The 17,058-nt window shown below is 49.2% G+C and overlaps 2 protein-coding genes across 2 annotated transcripts in view; both read right to left on the minus strand.

Moving 5' to 3' along the window:
* The window catches only part of LOC126956755 (ubiquitin-conjugating enzyme E2 L3-like), a 1,010,865-nt gene that overhangs the window by 223,392 nt on the left and 770,415 nt on the right, over nt 1-17,058 (minus strand). The gene's annotated exons all lie outside the window — the stretch shown is intronic.
* The window catches only part of GALNT10 (polypeptide N-acetylgalactosaminyltransferase 10), a 232,384-nt gene that overhangs the window by 12,886 nt on the left and 202,440 nt on the right, over nt 1-17,058 (minus strand). The window contains exon 8 of the mRNA XM_050793931.1: nt 4,476-4,583. Coding sequence (XP_050649888.1) covers nt 4,476-4,583 — 108 coding nt within the window. The remainder of the gene's footprint in view (nt 1-4,475; nt 4,584-17,058) is intronic.

Raw genomic sequence — 17,058 nt, forward strand, 5'->3', positions numbered from 1 at the left:
TTTCTAATAATCCTTTAAGGTGCAAAGGTTGCTGCTACTTTCATCATGAAGCATAAAGAGAATCAGTTTTAAAAAATGACAGCCACATAATTGGCAAGCAGAGGCAGCAGGTGAGGAAACTGTTTGTGAGTAGACTTGGGGACAGAGGAAGAGGGAATTCTTATGTATGTGATGAAAATTCCTGATTCCATCTGCAGTGTAGACCCCACCCAGTGAGAATTTCTGATATGTGATACATCTGAGAGCAAAACTTCAGGGTTCAGGGGAAATTCTCTGCTCCAAAACATCTTTAGTCAACCCCTGGCTGTTGTCCCCCCTCCCAATGTTAACTCTTCAGCTTTCAGTTTTTTCCCTATTGCAATGTAAAATTTCCTCTGAAAGGTAAAGGGGAGTTAGCACTTGAAGCTGTTATCAGTCATTTGCACCTCAGTGTGAAGGACTGCTCTAGGAGCAGGTCAGGCAGGGATCCCAAATGTTTAAATGTCTTCTATAAAAAGCCGAATAGTAAATACTCAGGCTGTGCAGACCATATGGTCTCACCTCTGATGTAGCTATAAAGCAGCCATAGACACCATATAAATGGTGTGGCTGGGTTCCAATAAAACTTATGGATACTGAAATTTGATTTTCATGTATCACAAAATATTCTTCTTCTTTCGATTCCCGTTCCCTCTAATGATTTAAAAATGTAAAAACCATTCTTAGCTCACAGGCCATACAAAAACAGGTTGCTGACTCTTGAGTAATGGAGAAGGAAGCCAACATGAGGGAGGCCCCCGCATTGGAGACAAAATTCACCAGCTCCCCCATTTTGCTGGCTCTGAGTTGGGGGCCAGGAAACAGCTGAATTTCCTTGTTGCTACCTAGTTCTTCCTGAGTGCTGAAGAGTCCACAGTGGGTTAGAAAACAGCTCAGGAACTGTTTATTCCCACCAGGCCCCTGCACAGAAAAGGCTGTGTTTAATTTAAAACTGTGCTAGAGGAAGTTGAAGGCCTAACAGAGATTGTATACATGAACACTCTAAAACACAATATTTCCTCTGCTTTTTCCAGTATGCCCACCAGGCTCTTTTAGCTCACTGTCTGAGTCCCAGGGGTAATGAGGAACTGCTGTAGTTTCACTCCAACTGAAAGCACGTCCGGCCACTCTGACCATGGCCAGACTGGTTAAGAATGATACTGATATTTACCAGTGTTATTCTTAAAGGATTGAATAACATCATATTTTAATTCTTATTATAATTACCATTTTAATTTATATTGCATAATTGTATCTTCCAAACATAGCTTGAAAAGCTCTTTCTCCCAGATTTTGAACTTTTTTTTGCTACAGTTCACTGTTTGCGCCAAAGGAAATGACTTTACACTTATTTCTCTCACATCTCCCCTTGTTAGAGACAGCAAAAGGACCTTGGGATTTTAGTGGGCTTCGGGCTCCTCATACCCCTACTCTCAACACCTTCCTGCTTCCGAGTCCCAGTCCCGTCTGAGGCCCAACTGTACTTTTTGTGCTTGGATTATAGAGATTTGCCTGGATCGTTGGAGTAAGTCTCCATTTTTGTTTCACCAAGTTTGAGTAGTTTCTGTTACTGCCTTCCCTAAGATCCTTTTTCCAGAGGTAAAGATAAGAAAGATTTCAGCAAGTTTAGTAAACAGTGTAAGACTGGCTACTTGTCCCTGAGGCAGGCAAGCTGGTGGACTGCTCATCCTTCCTGAACTGCTTCTACCACAAGGCTGTCCGGCTTTTTGTCCTTCCGGAGTCGTACAATCTCAGTTTCTCTATCTGGCTCTCTCAGAGCTATTAGGACAACTCTCAAATCTATCAAAATGATCATCTAGGGGACAATGCTCTAGAAGGCTTAGGATGTGGCTATTAAAACATTGAGCACCTTTTTTTTTTTTTTTTCCCCAAGACAGAGTCTTGCTCTGTCACTCAGGCTGGAGTGCAGTGGTGCGGTCTCGGCTCACTGCAACTTCCACCTCCCGGGTTCAAGCCATTCTCCTGCCTCAGCCTCCCCAGTAGCTGGGATTACAGGCGCACACCACCATGCCTGGCTAATTTTCGTATTTTTAGTAGAGCTGGGGTTTTGCCATATTGACCAGGGTGGTCTTGAACTCCTGACCTCAGGTGATCCGCCCGCCTTGGCCTCCCAAACTGCTGGGATTACAGGCGTAAGCCACCATGCCGGCCCACTGAACAAATATTTTAAATGTGGTCTGCAAGTAATTGAGGGTTGTTAGTCACCATACTAAAAGGCCACCCCTGATTCAGGCATCTCCGTGGTTCTGTAAACCTACACATAATCAGACCAGATGGATCAGAGTTCCTGGGGAAGAAGCCATGGGGCACCAATCAGCTTGTTAAGTGGTTTAAAGCCAAACACAGGACTCGGCTTCAGTACAGACAGCTAAAAGAGAAATGTTAAAATGCCTAAAGACAGAATTTAGCTAAGACTTTTAAATACAACAGTCTTTATTGTTAATGTTGATGCTAACACTAATAATAGCAGTCACTGTTTAAGGAACAATTGCTATGTGCCAGGTACCTGTCAGACCTACAGGGGTTTGAATTCTGGCTCTAGTTACTTAACGTTTCCATCGCCAGCATCACATGTTTCATGTCCCCCATCCGTTAAAAACAAGTGAGAATTAAGTGAGATAAGTAAAATGTTTTGCATGCCTGGCTCGAAGGGAATTTTTATAAGCGTTACTACAGTTAGCTCTTATCCACTGAATTAATCTATAATAATCGTTCTATAACAAGCAGGAGGCGGTAGTGTCTCCTCATCAGGTGGGCCTTTTTAAAAAAAACAACAGCAGCAACAACAACAGCAAACTTTCTTTGAGACATGGTCTCGCTTTGTCACCCAGGCTGGAGTGCAGTGGCACACACAGCTCACTGCAGCCTCGACCTCCCTGGCCCAAGCGGTCTTCCCACCTCAGCTTCCTGAGTACCTGGGACTACAGGCATACACCACTGCGCCCGGCTATTTTTATTTTTAGGTGAGCCTTATCAATAACAGCTGTGCAGAGGAAAATAATATTTTAGGGTTGCTCCTGGTCTGGAGTTGGAGTGTCCCTATGGTCCCTTGTAGCCGGAAGAGTCGCAGTCTTGGGCGTACCGAGAGAGAGTGCGCTCTTTTCCCGCCTGGCACCTTCCTCAGGGAAGAACGCGATTCCTGCTTCAAGGGGCTGAACCTAGAACCCACCCCCAGCGTCGGATGGGGCTGTGGGCAGCGCGGATGGCTGTTGAGGGCGTCGTTAGGCTCTGCTACCACTGGAGGGCACTGCCGGCTCTCCTTTCCCTCCACACGGCCCCTGACACTTTCCGGAGCTCAGCTCCCACCCAAGGATGGCGCTCGGGGAGACGCGCGGCCCCTTTGAGCCTCTCGGCTTTCCTTGTAAGTCACGGGACAACGCTCTTCTAGGACCCGGGAGCCACAATTCTACACGTCAAGGTTGTCAAGTGACGAGGGAGGAGGAGGCAGCGCCCTGGACAGGAGGCAGTGCGGTCTAATGCCCACCGGCCAGCACCGGGGTCTCCTGGCGGGGGCGGGGCTCACAGGCTCCGCGGAGGCAAAGCTGTGCAGAGGGTGGGGGGTCCCTTCCAGCTTCCCCGCAAACCTCCCCGAGGCTCTTTCTGTCCTCTGGGGACCCTCCCTCCTCTTCATTTTTCTTTTGTGGTCACCTGGATTTATTTATTTTTTCCCCAATACATTTAATATCAAAAACAAAAACAAACTCTGGCTAACAGATTTCCATGTGCAGTCAGTGGCCAATTTAATTGAAGCAATGATTGATACAAACCATTTTAAGGCAGTGAAACAGTTTGACATGCAGAGGTTTTGGCAGTGAGAGTGGACAGGGGGTGAGGAGAAGAGAAAGACACTGACATTTATAAACTCCACTTCCCCTGCAGAAACTTAATACGCAAGCTTTCCCAAACACACCACACCACACCACCTGTATTAATATTTATCTGACAGGTTTCTTCACGTCACCTCTGATCTAACTTTGCACCTACTTTAGCTGTCTGCTAATTCATAGTATCTGTGAAATTACAGGTTAGCTACATGAATACACATTCATTTAGAATCCGTATGAACTGAAAACACATGAACAAAAAAACGTTCCTGTGTTTGCCGCCTAAGATTATCCCCTCGTCACACTTTGGGAAACAGTATCACCCCCTTAATTCTCCTGGCAATGCTGAGAGTTGGAAATAATTAGCTCTCTTTAAACAAAGGAGGAAACACAGGTTCAGAGGAGTTAAGCAACCCTCCCCAGGTCACACAGCCAATGAATGGTTAAGTAGGGATTTAAAGGAGTTCTTTTAAATTGGATTTCACCTGGAGAATGGGGGCACATCCTCAAACCCAGAGATCACATAACACAGTCTAGGGCCCCAGGGTGATTCAGTGCAGCTGGTGGTCCTAGGCCAACCCCTTCTCCCCCCCAGGAAAGCCACCACCTTACCCGGGCCAGGCTGACTCCGGCCGGGACCTTGTAGGGCACATACTTCCTGTAGATATGGCCCACCCTGGAGCAGGGGATGTCCTCCATGCGGCCCCCACACATCCACACCTGCATGGCAAGAAGGGAGAGAGATTATGACGTTTCTGCTTCCAGTTCACCATCCCTCCAGGCCAGCATCCCTTAATGCACTCAGCAAAAGCATCAGCCTGGATTGTCTACTGAAGCCTAGATCACAGACCTAATGACGTGGGAAAACACAGTAATATAATAACAGCAGTAAAAACAGCTGACAGCACTGAGTTCTTACCATTGCCACACACTATGCTAAGATGGTCACATGCACAACCACACTTAAGTCTCATCAGAATACCTATGAAGTAGGTAGTAAGATTTTACAGATGCTGAAACGGAGGCTCAGAGAAGCTAAGAAATGTGTCTAAGGTCACAGAGTAAGTGGTGGAGCCAAAATGCAAACCCTGTTTTAGCTGACTTCAGAGTCTGAGCTATGGAGTGCTGTGTTGAGAATTCTAGGGTGGCATTGGGGGATCAGTGGGAAGGACCTGGTGGTCACAAAGTGACATCAGCCACAGCACAAGTAGTCAAGGTGGCACACAGGTTCCGTAGATTTACTGACACATATTTATTTTCCTCTTGGATCTATAAGCCTCTCGCTGGGTCTCCCTGGAGCAGTTCCATCAGCCTCCCTGCCCTGCGTTCTCTGAGTCGGCCTCGCTAGGCTGTGCAGCTGGGTCTTGCCGCAGTGTGGGATCTGATGGTTCTCTTTAAGTCCCTCTCCCAGGGAGGAGTATCTGACATTACAGAGAGCTCCTGAGTTTGCCCACTGGGCTGACGGCAACTTGGAAATCTGAACATGTACAGCCAATACTGACTCATACCCACTGAGGGGCCCAGACTACACAGACTCTCCTTGGCAGGCCTGGGTTTGAATCCTGACTCAGTCACTTACCCACTTTACGACTTTGATCAAGGTATTTAACTTCTCTGAGACTCGGTTTCCTGTAAAGAAATAGAGGAGGCAGGACTGGAAGATGAGCTACTGCGTGTAAAAGGGTTTAGCGCAAGACCTGGTGCATACACAGGGCACGGCAGTGATCAGTCAGCTGAGACCCCAGCCTCCGAAGTAGCCTCACAATCCCTGCCTCCTCCTATTTGTGCCCCAGTGTAGATGCCTCCCAGTGAGTCACATGAAGACTGACCTGTGTAACCCACAGGATACTGCAGAAATGATGGTCATAAAGATGCCAGGGCTTCCACCTTTCTCTGTGGGACTGCTGGCTTTGGAGGAGCCAGCTGCCATGTTTGAGGACACCCAAGCCATTCTATGGAGAGGTCCATGGGGTGAGAGCCGAGGCCTCCTGCCCACAGCACTAATTTGCCAGCCAGGTCAGTGAACCAGCAAGAAGCAGAGGTGGTGGTCACAGTCAAGCCTGCAGATGACTGCGGCCCTGGCTCATGGCCTGACTATTCCCCTATGCGAGACCCAAGGTGGAGCTATCAAACCAGCCGCTCCCAAATCCCTGGCGTAGGGAAGCACGGTCATCATAACTGTGTATTGTGTTAAGATGGATTCTCGGGGTAATTTTTCCTGGCATAGGTAACTAACATGGGAGATGGTTTCAGGTGGCGATGGCAGAGCAGGGCCATTGCATAGACTTGTTGTGGGGATGTATGGGATATGAGAGATGCTACTTTATGCTCCCCAGTCAGGGAAAGCCTCACTTCGGAGGGGATGTTTGAGGTGGAACCGAGAAGGTGAAAGTAAAGGCAAGGGAACAGGTGAGAGAAGAGCAAGTGCAAAGGCACCAGGGCAGGGCCAGGCTTGGCATAGTCAAAAAGAAAGCCAGGGCAGGAGCAGAGGGAGAAAGGGGAAGAGGGACGGGAGGGGAGGCCAGAGGGGCTCCCACAGGGGCCTCACAGGGCAGATGAAGGAGTCTCCACAGAAGGTCTTCAGTGAGGGAGATACACAATCCACTTACATCTTACAAAGACGACTCTGCCTGTGGGCTGGAGAACAGCCTGAAGGGGCAGGCCCGGGGGAGAGAAGGCCTGGGAGGCTCTTGTAGTCATCCTGATATGAGGCCATCCTGACCCTGGGCGAGGGGTGCTGAGGCGATGGGGGGACACAGCTGGATTCAGGACATTATCATTAATCTCGCTACCATATGCTCTCGTTTGTGGGGTGGGGGGCAGGAATGGGGACATCTGCAAACCAGATTCTGTGCAAAAGTGCTCTTTTCAGTTGGAACTGCTCGATGAGGTCGTGGGGATTGGGCTTCACGTCTTGATTGATTCAGGGACTCTAGAAGGGCTTGCTCTTCCGCCTGGCTCCTAAAAGGTCCTTTGTCCCCCACTACTTCCTGCTATCTCCATCCTCAGCCCAGATGTACTCTGGCCCTCCTGAGAGGGGATATGCACAGGGCTGCAATTAGTGGAAGTGCTGCCTGGAGAAATGCAATTATATTCTGATCTTGGGGGAGAAAAAAAATCCAGCCAGTCAATAGAACAGAACATTGGTCTTGAGATAATGGGCTCCTGATGGTAGATTAATGTCAAGGCCAAGCCAAGAAGTTTATTTTCAAAGCAGGAGATATTGATCAGGCGCCAGCATCCCATAACAATAACTCTTCCTTTATACAAAGTGATTGATGTGGAAGTGATGCTTTTGTCTGGCGTGTATCGCCCAGGTCGCCGCCGGGCTGCCCTCTGTCTTTCAGGTGGTGCAGTGGCCCTGAGCAGGTGGGACACTTCACCCTGCTCTATTTCTGGACGTCTCCTGGGCAGTTGACCAGGTCAGCATCCAGCTTCCTTGTCTTCATATTAAACTCGCATTAGCTAATGAGGCTGTGTGTCCAGCTCTGCTTGGCAGAGGCACCTAACTTTATGCAGGTGGATGAGACATTTCCAAATCCTTCTCTTTACTGTGACCTCCGGTTTCTTTGGCCCCAATCATGCTGGCCATCAGCCTGAAGGTTCCTGAGGGACCAGGGTGACCCTGATATGTCACAGGAGGCTTGAGGCATCTAGGATGCCCTCAGATTCCTGGGATGTCTGGAGGGTCTGGTCAGTGGGTTTACTCCGTGGCTTCCCTGCCCAGCACAGGATGGCCTGGTGGCCGACTCAGAATGTGAACTACCCCCAGGAAGACAGACATCTATGAAGCTGCTTCACTCTTGGGTCCTTTGGGAGTATCCCAGCACGGGCCACGCCCATCACTTCAGAATGTCCTCTGGCCTGACCAAGGGCCCCGTGCAGCCCTCCACCCTCACCTCATCCCACTCACTTCTCACTCACCACACCCATTGACTCCTCTCACAGACTCTTCCCTCTGCCTGGCTACCTCCTACTCATCCTTCAGGTCCCCTTAAGAGCCACCTCCTTAGGGGCTTCTCATCCTTTTATACCTACACACAGCACCTTGTTTCATTGCCTTTTACCAGCAAGTGCAATATTAATTATTCACAGGATTATGTCCCTGGTCTAATGTCCCTGCAACAGGCATCTGTTGTTTTTGCCTGTCCAGTGCACCTTCTCCCTATTGGTGACTGTCCTCCCAACTGCTCCACCTGGGGCCTGTGACCCAGGATGGCCAGCCAGAGCACCCAACCTCCTGGGCTCTGAAGCTGGTGTAGGGCAGGGTAATGGGGTATATTTAATGGTTGCCATGTATGCTGGTGCTTGATGTGATGGCCACACACTTTCTCTGGGGGGAAAAGCGATGGGGACAACGCACTGCAGCTGCCAGTGATCACCTCTGCACCACACAGAAAGGGAGGGCCTGTCCATGAATGCAGCGAGTCCCGAGCAGGGCAGTCCCAAGAGAGGGAAACAGACACCTGTTTGAGCACCTGGAAGCAGGCCTGTTGAAGACAGCCCCCCACCCCCCGCCCCCGCCGTGCCTTTTCTTGGCTATGGCTAGTTTAAGATGACGTTTTCACTTTTATATTTATTTTTGAGACAGGGTCTCCCTCTGTCACACAGGCTAGAGTACAGTATCATGATCACTGCTTACTGCAGCCTTGACCTCATGGGCTTAAGTGACCCTCCTGCCTCAGCTTCCCAAGTAGCTGGGACCATAGGTGTGTGCCACCATACCTGGCTATTTTTATTTTTTGTAGACATGGAGGTCTCCCTATGTTGCCCACACTGGTCTTGAACTCCTAGGCTCAAGCAATCCCCCGACCTCGACCTCCCAAAGTGCTAGGATTACAGGCATGAGCCACTGCACCCGGCCTTCCTGTCACTTTTAACATAAGAGTCCTTACCAACCCCTCTGGGCCCCGCCAGACTCAGGGCCGGTGTTGGCAGGGGTCTCATCTGTTGTATTTGCCATTGGACCCCCAGTGCCTAGCACAGTGCTCTGCCCGTAAGAGGCACTCAGTCATGAAGGAGGAGGTGAATCAAGACTGATTCAAAATCTTGGGCATAGGGACTTGACTAGAGAGAAAGACGACCTCATTTTGTCATCCATTCTTCAGTCACCGGCTCCAGGGATGAACTGTCTTTTTTGCTTCCAGTAATCCTAGCAATAATATAAGTCATGAGCAGGGAGCCCGAGGTTTCCTTGTTTCTCGGGCAGAAAGCACCATTGCCATCTCTTTAGGGCTGGATCCTGGCTGAGTTTGTCTGGGGTGAAGTGGGACAGATGTAGGAGGCCAGAGAGAGCATCGCCATCGTGCTCCCGGCTTGCTCACCTCCCTCTTGTGACGAACAACTCTCAACTCTGCCACGGAGAGACAGGATCCCAAGACAGGAGGGGACTCTCCTTCCAAGGACATGCTGGGGTGAGGTGCTGGCCACAGATCCCAGGCCCTGTGGTGCTCACAGCCCAGGTCACTCGTCCTTTGTATCTTTAGGCTCCTCCCTTCCTTCACCGCGGAGGCAGTGACCATCCAAGACCGAGACAGACACTGCAGACTCTGCAGCCTGACTCCCCTCATACCAATCGTCACACCACCAATGCCCACTGTGTGACTTCCTGCAGGTCACTGAACCTGGGAGCCTCACTCTCCTCATCTGTGATGTGGGGGTGATGAAGGCTGTTGAGATGGCACAAGACAGCATGTGAAAAGCTGTTAGCTTGGTGCTTGACTCTTAGAGAACCGGATGACTGTTAGTCATTCCTACGTGCAGAAGTATGAGAAACACCACCACCCTGAAATTACAGAGCGCCTGTCCTCTGCCCAACAACATCACGTTTTTTCACCCTATGGCCTGATTTCCCAAATGGAGAGACTGAAGTGCAAAGAGAGAAGTATTTTTTCTTAACTAATTGGTGGCAAAACCTGCAAGTGACCAAGAGAAGGAAATTATTATTAATCTCGCTACCATATTCTCTCATTTGTGGGGTGGGGGGTAGGAATGGGGACATCTGCAACCTAGATTCTGTGCAAAAGTGCTCTTTTCAGTTGGAACTGCTCAATGAGGTCGTGGGGGTTGGGTTTCATGTCTTGATTAGTTCAGGGGCTCCAGACGGGCTCCTCTTCCAGCTGGCTCCTAAAGCGTCCTTTGTCCCCCACTACTTCCTGCTATCTCCACCCCCAGCCCAGATGTACTCTGACGGGGTCAGGTGGGGTGGGGAGAGGTCACTGTATACCATTTGGGGCCTGGCCACCCAAGAGCAACATCCTCTCACCCAAGAGGCAGGAACAGAGTCCAGCTGGGGGCAAAGAGAAGGGGAGATCCAGGGATGGCAGCAGCTGGATCATCTTTGACCGGGAACCCATCTTGTTCGAGATGGGGACAAATACAGGCCACCAAGATGATATTTTGCTATCCCTCTCCTTGTGTTGCTATCAGCTTTCTCCCTGCCCTGTCCCTTCAACTCCCACCCCTGTAGGGGGATGCAGCTGTCTGCTCTGGGTCCCTTGCCGCTCCACCACAGGAGTTCCCAGCACAGGAGTTCCCAAACATATCCTGCCAGCTTGTTTCCAGGCCCCTTTCACTGCCCCTGTGGCAGTCTTCTCTCTAGAAGCACCATGCCTCTAGACAAGTACAAATCTAATTGTGAAAGCCTGTTCCCCATTCATTTTCATTGCTGCTTTGATTTATTTTATTAGCAAACTTCTTTTGTGTGATGACAGGCTTCATTACAGTGTCTATAAAAGACAATTACCCGCTCTTATCTCCTAAACTGAGGGGGAAAGAAACGAGTGGTGATGTGCATTGGGAAAACGCAATGGGACCCAGAAAGAGAGCGCAGCGGAAGGGCTCACCCATGGAGGGCAACCCGAGAGGGCAGCAGGGGCTGGGGCAGAGCCTCTCTCTGTCGAGGAAATGGCTGCCTGGAAGCCAGCCAGGAATGGCACGGCACCTGACCTGCCCAGAGGGGAGGAAAAGACTGGCAGCTGGCCACGGCTTTTGCTGTTGGCATCTCAGCTGAGGACCCCTATGAAGTTCAAACCCTGATCAGTTGCACTTGGGGGAAAGACTATAATAATAATTGCCACCAATCATTCAGCATTCACTGTGTGCTTAGGAGGCACATAGGGCAGCGGTTAGGAGCTTGGTTCTGGAATTAGAACTGAGGTCTCACCCAGACTGTTAAGCAAGTTATAAATCTGAAAGCCTCAGTTTCCTCCTCTGCAAAATGGGAAAAATTACTGTGCCTACCTCCTTAGGGTTGTGGTGAGGCTAAAATGAGGTAATGTGGAAGCTTGGAGGACACCGTGAGCTATCCATATGGTGTCCTGTGGGCATGTGGCCTGTCGCTACTGGTGGAGGGCGTTGCACGAATGCTACACAATTCCCTGCTGAAAAGAAACTCACATTACTTTGAATGTATTAGTTTGTTTTCAACAAGATATTGTTTCAAGAAGTATCACCACCATGAAAGGACAATCTCAGTCATGATGGTTTTTGGATGTTTACTGGATGCAGTTGTTAAAACAACAACAACAACAACAACAACAATAGAAAAGAACAACTTTAGTTTTAAATTTACTTCTAAATTTAAGCTGTATTTTTTTTTTTTTTTTTTGAGATGGAGCCTTGCTCTGTCACCCAGGCTGGAGTGCAATGGCACAATCTCAGCTCACTGCAACCTCCACCTCCCAGGTTCAAGTGATTCTCCTGCCTCAGCCTCCCGAGTAGCTGGGATTACAGGTGCCCGCCATCATGACCAGCCAATTTTTTTATTTTTAGTAGAGACAGGTTTTCCCCATGTTGGCCAGGCTGGTCTCGAGCTTCTGGCCTCAGGTGATCCACCCACCTTGGCCTCCCCAAATGCTGGAATTACAGGTGTGAGTCACCGTGCCCGGCCTAGTATTTTTATCTGATACAGTTTTAAGCATATGTGCATCTAAATTAATAAATTAAACATATGACTATTTCAACAATATCCTTAAGTGTTTATAGTTAGTTACTTCCCCAACAAGGGGGGATGGTTACTTTACATTAGGTTTTGACTCAGATTTGGAAATACAGCAATCTCACAGCAATCTGGTGAGGGAGGCACGATCACACCCTTTACAAATGAGGAAACTGAGGTTTACTTAACACTTTACCCAGAGCTCCTCAGTGCATAAATGGCAGAACCCAAAATGGAACCGGGGTTGGGTCCCCCAGAACTAGGCAGATCTGAGTTCCACGGAGACTGTGCCTTCCTAGGGTCTGGACCAGCCCTATCATGGTCTTCTTCAAAGATCCCTAACAGCACTTGTATTGTCTGCAGAACAAAGGGGTCACCCTTGGCTTGCAATCAGGCCCTCTGCCACCTGCTCCCATCTATCACTTCCTACCCTCTTCACACTCCCTGGACTCCCTATGTGGATGCTGCTGACAACTGGCCGCAATGCATTCACTTTTCTGCCCCAGGGACTTGTGAATTTTTCTTTCTGTGACTGTTGAAACCCCAAACAAACATTAATTATCTAATTCATTCATTCATTCATGATCTGGTCATTGGTCAGTTTTGTTCTAAAAACCACGCTGGAAAAAATGGTACAGAAACGAACTGCCAAGGGTGGACCAAAGATATAAAGCCTTGAAAGCCAGGTGAAGGTGTTGGAACTTGTTGGCCAACCTGCCAACCAACCTGCCCATTTCCTCTGTCCTTCCACACCCACGCCTGAGCATCCTCTCTCCACAACCTCCCACCCATTCAGTACAGCTGCCATTTTCAACCTTGAGCCTCATTGGAAGCACCTGGAGGGCATATTAAAACACAGCTGGCTGGGCTCCACAGCAGCCTCTGACTCAGCACCCTGGGGGGAGCCCGATAATCTGCATTTCTAGTAAGTTCCCAGGTGATGCTAATGCTGCTTGTCCAGGGATCACACTTTGAGAGCCACCGCATACTGGAATGGTGACAACCTCTCAGGTGACTGTGCCTGCCAGTTCACAGTATATTTCTTAACAGCCCTGTGAATTTGGGACTATTGGTGCCCCTTTGTAGATGAGGAAATACAAGTTCAGGAGAAAGGGCAGATGAGTCCAAGGTCTTACAGAGAGTTTGTTCCAGAACTGGGCCTGGAGCCAAGGCCTTTTGACCTGTCTTGCCAGACTCTTTCCACTCTTGTCTTCCTGCAACCACAGCCCGATCACAATAACCACAACCACGCTGACATTAACAGCTATCATTTAGTGATCATTTATTATGTTCCAGGCACTGAGTTAAGCTTTTAATATATTTTGGCTAATATCATGCTCACAACTGCACTATGAAGTAAAGATTATTCTATCCCCTAAATAATATAAAGAGGAGAGGTTAAGTCACTTTCCCAAGGTCACACAGCCCCTAGCTCATTGAATTTGCACTAGAACCCAGGCAGTTTGATGATGACGCCATGTATGTAATAGTGTGCTGTTCTGCCTCCTTACCTGAGGGTTATGATCAGAACAGCTGCCACTTACTGAGTACCTCCTGTTTGGTTAGCTCCAGGCCAAATATATGTATCATCCCATTTAGTTCTTACAACAAACTTTTGTGTTTTTTTTTGTTTTTTTTTTTTTTTGAGACGGAGTCTCACGCTGTTGCCCAGGCTGGAGTGCAGTGGCGCGATCTCGGCTCACTGCAAGCTCTGCCTCCCGGGTTCCCGCCATTCTCCTGCCTCAGCCTCCTGAGTAGCTGGGACTACAGGCGCCCGCCACCGCGCCCGGCTAATTTTTTGTATTTTTAGTAGAGACGGGGTTTCACTGTGGTCTCGATCTCCTGACCTTGTGATCCACCCGCCTTGGCCTCCCAAAGTGCTGGGATTACAGGCTTGAGCCACCGCGCCCAGCCACAACAAACTTTTGAAGAAGTTATTTTATTACCATTTTTAGGGAAGAAAGAGCCAAGGCACCATGAGGTAGGTGTGTGCTGATTAGGGAGTAACACACACACAGGCGACTCTTGGACCATTGAGCCGCCTCCTTGGAGGAGTGGTGGGAGAAGCAGGCTCCCAGGCAGGGACACTCATGGAATTTCAAATGGCTTGCTGAGAGCCATGAGCAGAACGCCTTCCCTGTTCCCAGCAGACGGCTCTTGCACAGGCTGGGCATGTGTGGCCCCAGGACAAAAATGCTGCATGTATCAGACCATATTTCCAGCATCCTTGGATAACACAGGGAATGAAAGAAATGAGGATCAGGTTCCTGGCAGCCGTGCTGCAGCTGTCCGAGGCAGAGGGTGCTGGTAGGGGCAGGGAAAAGGATGGGGAAATGCATTGCCATACAGGTGCCCGGTGGTGGCCCTGGATCTCCTTCTGGTGCTTGGGCTGGCCTTTGGCAATCATTTCTCCCTCCTGTGTGGCAACTTAACCCCTCTCAGGGCTGGTCCTGACCTCTGGGCCCTTCCTGGGACACGGGCCTCTCTCTAGACTGGATACACCTTTTCTCTACTCTTACCACCAGGTGGAATGAGATGAGCACTGGGCTTGGAGCCAGGGCATCTGGGATTTAGCCCTAGCACTGCCACCTTCCAGCGGAGGGACCCTGCCCCGTCACCTAACCGCTCTGGGCATCAGGCCGAAATGTTACCCTTGCTCAGCTTCTGGGTGTGTCCTGCCTTCTTTTCACACATCTTGTTTCACTTAGTCTTCTTGATACGACTGAGTTTTATGGAAAAAAAAATCAGAGTTTTTTTTTTTTTTTTTTTTTTTTAAAGTCTATCCATGTAGCCTGGGACTGGGCTAGCCTTTCAGTAACCATATCAGTATCACACAAAGCCAGCCCCAGTCTCCTGTGAGTCTTCATTCCTCTACCGAGAGAATGGATTTTCCTCTCAGAACGAGCTCAAAGATCTTCCTGACTTCTGCAGTGGAGGGTGTCCTCCCTCTCGTCCCCTCACATGGCTTTCTATCACTCCCTTGCTCTGCAAGCCTGCCTGATGGAACCCTCGTACCTGTCTCCATTTTGCCAAGGACAGTGGGGCCCACCTCTGCCTCCTGAAGCAGACCCTGCAGAGTTACTCCTGACCTCAGGCCTTCCCTGGGAGTCTCGCACTGCTGACTTGTGCAGAATCTCATCTCAGAGCTTGCAAATGGCCCAAACAATGTGCTGGAATGTATATGGATGGAGGGTGGGCTGGGAGTGCTGAGAACCCAACATTTTCTTCTTTTTTTTTTCCTTTCCTTTGAGACAAGTTCTCACTCTATCACCTAGGCTGGAGTGTAGTGTCATGAACATGGCTTACGGCAGCCTTGACCTCCCAGGCTCAAGCAATCCTCCCACCTTAGCCTCCCAAGCAGCTGGGACTATAGGAGCACAGCACACCATCATGCCCAGCTAATTAAAATAATTTTTTTTTTTTTTTTTTTAGAGATGAGGTCTCAGTGTGTTGCCTAAAGCTGGTCTTGAACTTTTGGGCTCAAGCAATACTCCTGCCTTGACCTCCCAAAGTGTGAGAATTACAGGCATGAGGCACTGCGCCTGGCCCCTTCTTATAACTTTTCCTGGTTACAGAAGTAATACATACTTATGATGAACACATTCAATGTTATAGACACACATTAGGTAGAAAGAGACGGCTATACTCTGAAGCCCTCCCACCCCCAATGGCCAACAGGGACAAAGGCTTCATGGCACTGTGAGTCATTTTCAGAAGTGAGATGGGCTGGGTGCAGTGGCCCATACCTGTAATGCCAGCATTTTGGGAGCCCGAGGCAGGAAGACTGCTTGAGGCCAGAAGTTCAAGACCAGCCTGGGCAACGTATGGAGACCCCATCATTACAAAATATTAAAAAATTAGCTGGGAGTGGTGGTGTAGACCTGTAGTCCCAGCTATTTGGGAGGCTGAAGTGGGATGACTGCTTGAACCCTGGGGTGCTGAGGCTGCAGTGAGTTCTGATTACATCACTGCCCTCCAGCCTGGGCAACAGTGTGAGATCCTGTCTGAAAAAAATGTTTTTTTGTGGAGACCTCCAATTTATTTTATGTAATATTTTCTCGTTTAGATATGCTCTAACTTATTTATCCCCAAAGGATGTGCATTTGGGTCATTTTCAATCTTCTGCTATGGTAAGTGACACTTCAGCAAATAAATCTTTGCTCACTGCTGTCTGTCTTGGATAAACTCTTGGGCATGGAATTTCAGGTCAAAGAATGTGCTTGCTCTGAAATGTAATGGATTTTGCCAAATTGCTATCCACAAAAGATAGATCCACTTACATTGCCCCAAAGCCTACATTTTTCTCACTTAATTTGGTCACATTGTCCTGGTTGGATACGTTCTGTCTCCTGTATCTCATAGTTGGAGATATCCTAACTGTGGCCTCCTGGGGACACTGTGCAGTTTCCTTTCTGCTCATCCTGCTGCCTCCACCCCTAATCCAACACAACCCCTCATATCTGTGTGTATCAGAGGGCTTTCCACACAGCATCTCATTTGATCCTATCTTGCGGGGTATGAAGGAAAATCGTATCAGCACAATCTGGGATGTGAGGACTGGAGGTCAAACAACTGGTCCAGGGTCCTAGGACGGAAGGAGAGCCTCCTTGCTGAGCACCTTTCCCACCATACACCATTGTCCAAAGATGGCCTCCTAAGTCTGGGAAGGGTAGTATCAAGGAGGTTTATCGGTTGGAAATGATGCCACTAACACACTAACAGTTACTGCAAACACTGATGTGGGCCAGAGACTGGGTATACAGAGGTGGACAAAACCTCCTGCCTGCCTCCAGGGAGCACACGGATATGGGAATGCAACATGGGCTGGTTCCCAGGCAGCATGGGGAGCCTTCTATATAAGCTGAGATTGGAGAGAGGAGTGAGAGTTGGCCAGAGTAAGGAAAGGCATTTCAGGAGTGGACAGTGTGGGCCTGCAGAGAGGGGCTGGCCCATAAGCCTGGATCTTACATGCAGTCTTGTCTGGCCAGGTAAGGTAGACATCTATGGTTTGCCCTGCTCCACATCCATTCTCCCTTCTGGGCATAGCACCTGGACTTTCCTTTGGGTAACTAGCCCATCCCCACCTTCCTGGCTCCAGGATGGGCATGGGGCCAGCAGGTCAATGAGACTCAACCTGGGGACTTGTACAAGATGATGGGAAAAGCAGACTCTCTTTTCACGGGCTGCTGAGGATCTCCATGAGAAAAAGCCCACCTAAGAGGGAAGCCAGCTCAGATGAAATATGGCCTAGGCATT

The sequence above is a fragment of the Macaca thibetana genome, chromosome 6 (assembly GCF_024542745.1).
Source record: "Macaca thibetana thibetana isolate TM-01 chromosome 6, ASM2454274v1, whole genome shotgun sequence".
Classification (NCBI taxonomy): Eukaryota; Metazoa; Chordata; class Mammalia; order Primates; family Cercopithecidae; genus Macaca; species Macaca thibetana.